This window comes from Sceloporus occidentalis, unplaced genomic scaffold, assembly GCF_023333645.1.
Source record: "Sceloporus occidentalis isolate IW3139 unplaced genomic scaffold, rSceOcc1.0.p SCAF_72, whole genome shotgun sequence".
NCBI classification, from domain to species: Eukaryota; Metazoa; Chordata; class Lepidosauria; order Squamata; family Phrynosomatidae; genus Sceloporus; species Sceloporus occidentalis.
The window spans coordinates 1,105,148-1,113,431 of record NW_028317052.1 but is presented as its reverse complement, the minus strand read 5'-3'; the positions used below and the strand labels follow the sequence as shown (position 1 = coordinate 1,113,431).

At 38.1% G+C, this 8,284-nt stretch overlaps 1 protein-coding gene across 1 annotated transcript; it reads right to left on the bottom strand.

The window, feature by feature from the left end:
• Window positions 1-205: 205 nt before the first annotated feature.
• On the bottom strand, window positions 206-8,269 carry LOC149286061 (cystinosin-like). The gene is made up of 10 exons (XM_089494404.1): window positions 8,239-8,269; window positions 7,514-7,625; window positions 6,005-6,089; window positions 5,403-5,506; window positions 3,365-3,496; window positions 2,396-2,495; window positions 2,193-2,312; window positions 1,633-1,803; window positions 921-1,038; window positions 206-336 (listed from the first exon to the last, which is right to left on the bottom strand). The coding sequence occupies exons 1-10, from the start codon at window positions 8,267-8,269 to the stop codon at window positions 206-208; spliced, it is 1,104 nt and encodes a 367-aa protein (XP_089350530.1).
• Window positions 8,270-8,284: the final 15 nt, after the last annotated feature.

Genomic DNA, 8,284 nt, shown 5'->3' with positions numbered 1-8,284 from the left:
GCTTTTTTCAGTACTCCAACCATTTCTACTCTGTAGGATGTTGCATAGCGATGTTGCATAAATGGTGGGAAAGAATTCAAGTTTTCATTAAAGGCACAATAATGGAGTCCGCAGATTCTTATTTCTCCATACTTGTATTCTTATTTTTCCCACTTGATCGTTAGTACTGGAAACTGGTTTGCTGTATCAACGTCTTCATGTCCAGTTAAACATTTTCATACCCTTGTCTCTTTTTGTACAAGCAGTAATGTTGGGTGATGAAGACAATGTCGAAGAAAATCGAGAATATTCCCAAACCAAACTTAGTTGGGTCTCCGAATATTAACTTCCATTCATCTGTTTAAAGGAAAAACAGCACTATAATTTAGTGTCATGAATGGTACAGCTTCATTATCTCAGCTACCTTATTACTTTTTTACTCTGACCGTAATGTGCAAACCACTACATTCCCATTCCAACAAATCCATCAGCAGTGTATTAAATATAAAACAAATCATGACACTTCTTAAATATATTTTTACATGGTTTAGCTGTTTTGTCTGCACTGAGGTTACCTATTCTGAGAACAATTGGATGCACAAACTTTGAAGGCTGCTTCGACATTTGTGCAGCATTCCATGGCAAATAATAATAAATATATTTATTGACTTATATAGAATCATCGTACTCCGCAGTGCTGTACAACGGGCTAAAACGTGTTTAAGAAATTGCGAGCCGTTTACGTAGAGCATATTATGTTCCGTATGCACGCCCATTGTACAGCACTGTGGAATATGGTGGCGTTATCTAAAACATAATAATCTTATGACTCCATGTACACTAAACTCCTCAATGGACAAGATGCAAGCATTGGCTTAAGGGTCCTTTTCACTGAAGTAAAAAAAAAATACACAGAGTGCACGGTCTTTTTTTATACTTACCATTGTTATAAGACTGTAAAAACATTTGGATTATACTGAAACTTCCTCCTGTAAAATCTAGCAGAACATTTCCGATACTCCATCCTTCAGTGCTTTTCCGACGGAAGTTCATGTAAGCCTGGGAAATGCAAATAGTGTTCCATATAACATAATAAAAACAAACAAGTTATTTGTCATGTAAAGAGGAGCCTGCCATTTTATTTTCTGCCCGACGTAAAAACAGCTGTATTTTTTTTTTTATTGCTGTAATACTGTTAAGTCCTGTCATTTTTCCAAAGCCATCGTCTAGGTTTTATATCACAGCAGTCTGACCTCCTCCAACCACCCCCAGTTCCCTTTAAACTAGAAGACCTTCAAGCAAACACTCCTTCCGTGATGTTAAAAACGGTCAGACAACCAGAGACAGCAGGAACAAATTACAAGGCCTTGCTGAAAGTATTTAGGAAAAAAATAGCTAGATGGAACAGCACCTTTAGGCCTATTCAAGATTACACTTCTTTCTACAGATCAACATTACATGTTGGTGTGTAAATGATGATAACAACTTCTCTAGTTCTATATTACAAGATGCTGTATCAGATGTTATTTACAGACCCTCATACATTAAAAAGATCTGTAGATTTTCCAGATAAGCTCGGATCAGTCAAATGAGCGCAAGTGAAAATAGTTAATAATCAATGTATTGCTGATTGAAGATTCATCAACACTTTACCTGAGGGAAGTACTTCATGACCGTAATGGCCAACTTAATGTACGAGAAGCAGAATAAGAACTGCAGCCACGTGACCTTCCCAACCACGGCCACAATCAGCATGCTGAAAGCAAATAACCAGGCAATGACAAGGAGGCCGATGGCTACTTTGGAAACTTTCTGGGTGCCCCGCTGCGAAAACAAAATACAAGTCTTTAAAATGTATATGTACTGGCAACATTAGAGCTGATGCACAAAGTATACAGAAACAGTAAAAACCAAATAACGCTGGGTATAAATGTCTAGCACGGATAATGTTCTGTTTTTTTACGCAATGCATTCCACGATGGTGAAAGTTATCATTTTTGTAAATAATGAAGTCCTCCTGTATTCCCTGTGTAAAACAGAAGGTCCGACAAGATGCCCGACAATCAATGGTGTTTTTCTGTCTAGACCTGTTCCAGACCAGTGCTCCCTGCCCCTTTAAGTATTTACAAAGCTCAAGCATAAAGTTGATAGTGACCGATATTCAGCAAAATTCAATTTACAAGAAATGTTTAGTTCTGTTGTATGTCACTCACCTCGTAAATGCAGCATTGAACGATAGTAATGATCGTAAGCAGCACTGCATGGAGGCTGAAAAAAACGTCATTTGAATCCACTGGGATGACTCCGTTGGGAAACATCTGAAGAAATTCTTCCTATAATAATAGTTCCACACATAGTTTAATGAACTGCCCGACAGATTAGCCGAGGAAATTGAAGAATACAATTAAAAACCTACCCTAATGTATGGTATCCAGAAGAGCCCAACATTGAAAACGCTGTATGCAATGAAACCAGTGAGATTCAATGCCAAAAAATCAAAACTCAGCCCCACGACGCTGCAATTAACACAAAACATTATTATCATTACTGTCCACAGTAAAGCCGGGGTATACAGTACAGCTCAAGCACAAAATGACACAGCTTTGCCCCATTGGGAGTTGGTTTGCTAATAACTGCGGATAGCAATTAAACGATATTCATAATTATCCTTCTTCAAAGCAAAGCAAAATGCAGCACAAAGCCATAACCATAAAACCACCGATAAAAAAATAATCTCTACATTTACAAGCAGTTGGTCTAAAATGCTGTATGGAAAGAACGTGTGTGGTTTTTTTTAATTATTGAAAACTATAAACTTTTGCTTTCCTGCCCTACAAACTTTTAAGAATAGCTAGCTTTCAATCTAAGATTTGCCCTTTCTGGCCACAAATTGTATTCCATATAGAAGGTTTTTTTTCCCCCATACAAAAAGTTTTTTTTATATTATGTATTGTAAATGTTAAGCATTCCAGATTTATTTTAATTCCTTTCATTGCTGTATTGTATAGCTATGCACATTTTCAGGTTTGGATTGTAACGAAGTAGCATTGAACCCTAGGTCGCTTAAATAGGGGATCAATTTCTGCTATTCACGGAACGCAGAATTTGATGTCACATAAGAGCCATTCAGCCAATCTAGTCTGCCCACTCACATCTTAATCAGTCCTCAGTCTCATCTAAGATTCAGGATAGCTTTATACCTATCCAATTCCCTTACTGTATTAGCCTCTACCACTTCTGATGGGAGGCTGTGCCATTTATCTACCACCCTCCCCTTTTCCCCCCGCATACATTCCCTACCAACAAATTGAGCAAGATGTATGCATAAAACAAGTTATAGGCATATATGCTAGGTCATTAGTCAATCCATGTAAATAGTTGGTACCTTTTCCTTCGCCAGTTCTCAAACACTTGTGGATAAAAGGACACCGACCAGGCTAAGAAATAGATCCAGCCTACGATCTGCTCCAAGACCTCCACAGTGAAGCTGTGAATCACCAGGAAACGGACACGTTGCCTAAACAAAAAGATTATATTAATATTATGCTAACAGAGGTTATCATCAAGAATTTAAATGACAAACCTTTGTTACTGAAAGGCAATACGAGCTGCAAGCACATTTAAAATCATGTTGCAGGCATTCCACACCTGCTACTTAAATGTAAAACACTACTTAAAACAGCTCTACCAAAGAAGAAAATGTACTTTGTGCGAAAACAAACAGTACACCCTCTTTGTTATTATGTCCTGATATGTAAAACCAAAGAATACAATCATCCGTTCCTTAGCAGGTCTAAAAATTGGGTAAACACAACCTCAGATGAACAACACATGACATATTACACGTGTCATGATTTAACAAAAATAAAACCAAAATGGAAAACCAGTGTGTGTGTGAGATAAAGTACACCCTTACTGCTTCCATAGGAATTAAGATGCTAAGTAGCAGACAGGTACTGTTAATCAAATGCCCTTGATGAATTCATCATCAGCAAGTGTGACCACCTCTGCAAAAGCTGAAATTTTAGCAGCTTACTGGTTTGGAGGAAAGACATCAGCAATGATCTTAGAGAATCAATTGTTGCTGTCCATCAATCTGCAAAGGGTTATAAGGCCATTTCCAAACAATTTAAAAGTCCATCATTCTACAGTGAAAAAAAATATTAAAAACTAGAAAACATTCAGACAGTTGCCGATATTTCCAGGAATGGACATCCCAGCAAAGGTCAGACCGTGCTTAGAGAAACTGCAAAAAACCCAAGAGTTACAGCTCAGACTCTACAAGCCTCAGTTAGCATGTTAAATGTTAAAGTTCTACAACTAGAAAGACCGAACAAGTATAGTTTGTTTGGAAGGGTTGCCAGGAGAAAGCCTCTTCTCTCTAAAAGAAAGAACATAGCTGTAAGGCTTAGGTTTGCAAAGTTCAATCTGAACAAAGCACAAGACCAAAGCGGAGATATTTGGCCATAAGGCACAGTGTCCAGTTTGGCAAAAATCAAAACACAGCATATCGGGAGAAACACTTCATACCAAATCTCAAGCATGGTGGCGCAGGGTTGATGAGTTTGGCTTGTTTTGTAGCCACTGGACCGGGAAACCTTGCAGTCATTGAGTCGACCATGAACTACTCTGTAAACCAAAGTATTCTAGAGTCAAATGTGAGGCCATCTGTCCAACAGTTAAACCTTGGCCGAAATTGGGCCATGCAACCGGACAATGATACCAAGCACACCAGAATGGCGGAAAAAGAAAATAATCAAGGTGTTGCAATGGCCCCGTCAACGTCCAGACCTTAACCAGATAGAAACGTTGTGGTGAAACATTAAAAGAGCTCTGTATAAACAAATGCCCTCAAACCACAACAGTGTGAGACACTGAATTATAAGGCTTGCTATGACACAATGTAACACGTCATGCCTTGTTGTTCATCTGAGGTTGCATTTATCTAACTTTTATACCTGCCAAGGAACAGATGATTGTTATGTCCTAATATTTAAAACCATTAAATTCAAAGATTACCAGTCGATTACCAGATTTTCCCTTTAACATAACTGATCCCAACATTTACATTAGGTGAGCGTTTCACTATTTCGCCCTTTTACCAAGCGCTTTCTGAGCTGTGTTTCTAGCAGGTCCACCTCATCACAAACACTCTAACACTTCATTACTGGTATCTAGGAAGGACTATTAGTTGTGTTGTGTGTGTGTGTGTGTGTTTTGTCACCGGTATATTTCTGCAGTAGGGCTTCTGACTCAGTATAACTTTCCTTCTTGAGAACTATTCTCTAAGCAGCTGTTTTGAGCAATCCTACTAACAAATGGAGAAGTGAAATGCATGAAATGCATGTGATAAGAATATTTCATTAGACCATGCTGATGAACAAAGCATCTATATAACCGTTCTTTTTTTGGGGGATACTCGCCAGGTTTTATGTGAATTATTGCTGTGTAAGTAAGAAGTAACTTGTCCCACTTCAATAGCATCCACTGTAAAGAAGGAATGGTCTGATTTTGCTGGAAGAACAATCTATGAAAAGAAAAAAAAATTTCGTTATATGAATTCAGATTCCAGCTGCTACTAACTTTTTAGGAGCTTACCCCTCAGTAGACTGTTTTCTTGCCACTGGACAGGAAAGCAGTCAATAGGAGTGCTTTTGACCCATGTGTGTGGGGAGACTTGGTAGACTCCGTGGAACTTTTGTGGGAGCCAGTGCTGGCTGGTGGCGAGTATACCGCACATACATGATTATCACATGGCATGGAAAAAAGGACCAAAAGAGTAGAAAGGAAAATAATACTTTTCCTCCCATTATTTTCATGTATATGCTGGCACTTATGTATTTATTATGGAGCTTGTATTTGTTTTTTGTTAATATGTAATTTAGGGAGATGCTGCCAGTTGGTCCCTGACCGATCAGCAACAGTTTCCTCTCCTGGTGAAAACACGATAGTTTGATATCAACAATCAAAACCAAAATAATTTGTATGTGTTTTCTTAAATGCAGACACAGAACACACCACTTACTTGGTCCGGAAAATGTACAATGGTGACGTTCATCGAGGAATAGGTAATGTTAAGAGCAAACACAATAGTTTCATTCACGGGAACACTGAAAAGACAAAAAAAATATATATATACTGTTCTATACATGAATGCTGTTTCGCCATACAGTTTACAAAGCAAATAATATTATTATTAATAATAATAAATAATACCGTGTTCCTGGTTCCAAAGGAGTCTTTCAAAACATAGAACCAATACTGAAATCTGACAAGCTGATGATAAAAGATCAGGCTTTTGTAGAATAGACCAACCATTGGTGCAAAGAGTTTGGTTAGGGTTCTCGTGTTCCAGTTTCAAGAAAGAAATATATATATATATATATATATATATATATATATATATATATATATATATATAAAATGATGTTGCTAAAGGGAGGCTGCAGCCACCATATGCACTTTAATGCACATGATAGCCGAGATATCCTTTCCTTATTGATTTTATGTTGTTTTTGCAAATGCCTGGGGGATTCTGCAGCATCCCCATTTGGCCCTGTCTCCACCCCAGCTATTTCCTATGCAGAGATGCGTTCAGCAATGTGTTTATGTGGTACGTGCAGAGGCTGCACCCCGATATGTTAAGGACAAGAAGAAGCGGAAATGGGGGGAGAAGACAGGGAGACATTGAGAACGAGAAAAGCTAAAAATTAAACAAAAATTCATTTTTCTGCCTTGCATTGGTTTGTTTCGTTGTGGCCCCCTCCTCGTTATTTTGTAAAAATTTTATTAAAAAGCAACATTTGTACAGTCTATTGGGTGACTCATGTTGAGTAATTAACCTCCTCAGAGAAGAAAAATGTGTGATATGCGATAATTATATGTGGTGTAATAATTATAATGAACAATGTCACACAGTGGCAGTCAGTAAGACTTAAAAAAAAAAAACAAACACCATAAACCTATCAAGCTTCCACACCTAGAAGATCCATAATTGGACCGGTCCAGATATATACTTGTAACCATGGTAACCCATGACTTTGCTTTCCCATCCTATGATTTATTTTAACTATTTAAAGACTTGGCCAGTTGTGGCTTATGCTTTACTAAGGTATAATATTAGGGAAAGAGTCACTATTTACACATAGCTAGAAACAGCAAAATTAATTTCCTTTATTTAGAAACACAGAATTCGACTGCAGAGAAGAACCATTCGGCCCATCAAGTCTTCCAATTATTCCTGATGCAAAGACTCACACTTTAATCAGTCCTCGGTCTTGTCTTAGATTCAGGACAGTTTTACCTCATGCATGCTTCAATTTCCTGAATGTTTTTGGCTCTACCACTCCTGCTGGGAGACCTTTCCACTTATCTACTACACATATCTAAACCATGAAAAGTAATAAACTATTTGTGCCATTTGGAAATAGCAATAAATAAATAAATATCGACCTGAACTTCAGAAGGGACAATCAAAAATAATTTTTAACACTCAAAGGCAGTTATGGTTGAGATGGACGAAAACAAAACTTACTTTGCATTTATACTTATGTTTTTGGAGCTTCCTTTTTCTAATGTAACTACATCCGGTAGAGAAATCCTAATAGCAGCATCACCCCATCGAACGGCGGATGAAGAGTCGGCATCTAAAACACAAACGAGTCTGCTAAAGTGACACGACCTTCGTATAATTAGCTAACGCATGCTTAGAGTCCACTTACCACAGAACTTTGGTATCAGCAGGCAGCAGAAAATAAACACCAGACCATGTATTGCTAGTGACCGGTCCATGGTTCTATCTTCAGAAGCAAAGGGGGGGGGGGGAGAATCAATATTGAATTATAGCTTATTTAGACCAGAATATTTGTAGACTACACATTAGTAATATAACCATAGTATACATGGTTCATTTATTCATTTTAGCCTATGATAGCTATAGCCTCCAATTACAGCCTCCATGAGCCATAGTTATCCATCAACAACCAACACTGGTCTAGAGGAGTCCACCAGCAGCTTTACACAGCTCATCTAGAAGGTGACAGGCACAGCATTATTGGAGCTGGAGAAACATATGAATCTATCTAAATTCACATATAATAGCATGGACATTTATGCCCTACTTCTCCCACCTGCCAGAATCACAGCTGATGCCAAGGTGTTCAATCTGCCCCTCTTCTGGGGTAGACACCCATAGCTCCAGAACTATTTATCATGGAAGTTGAATTTGGTGGTTTGGTTACTCTTCACTTAAATCCTCACCAAACTTCCGGCGCTCTGCTTCCTTATCCATCACCCCTTATTAGTT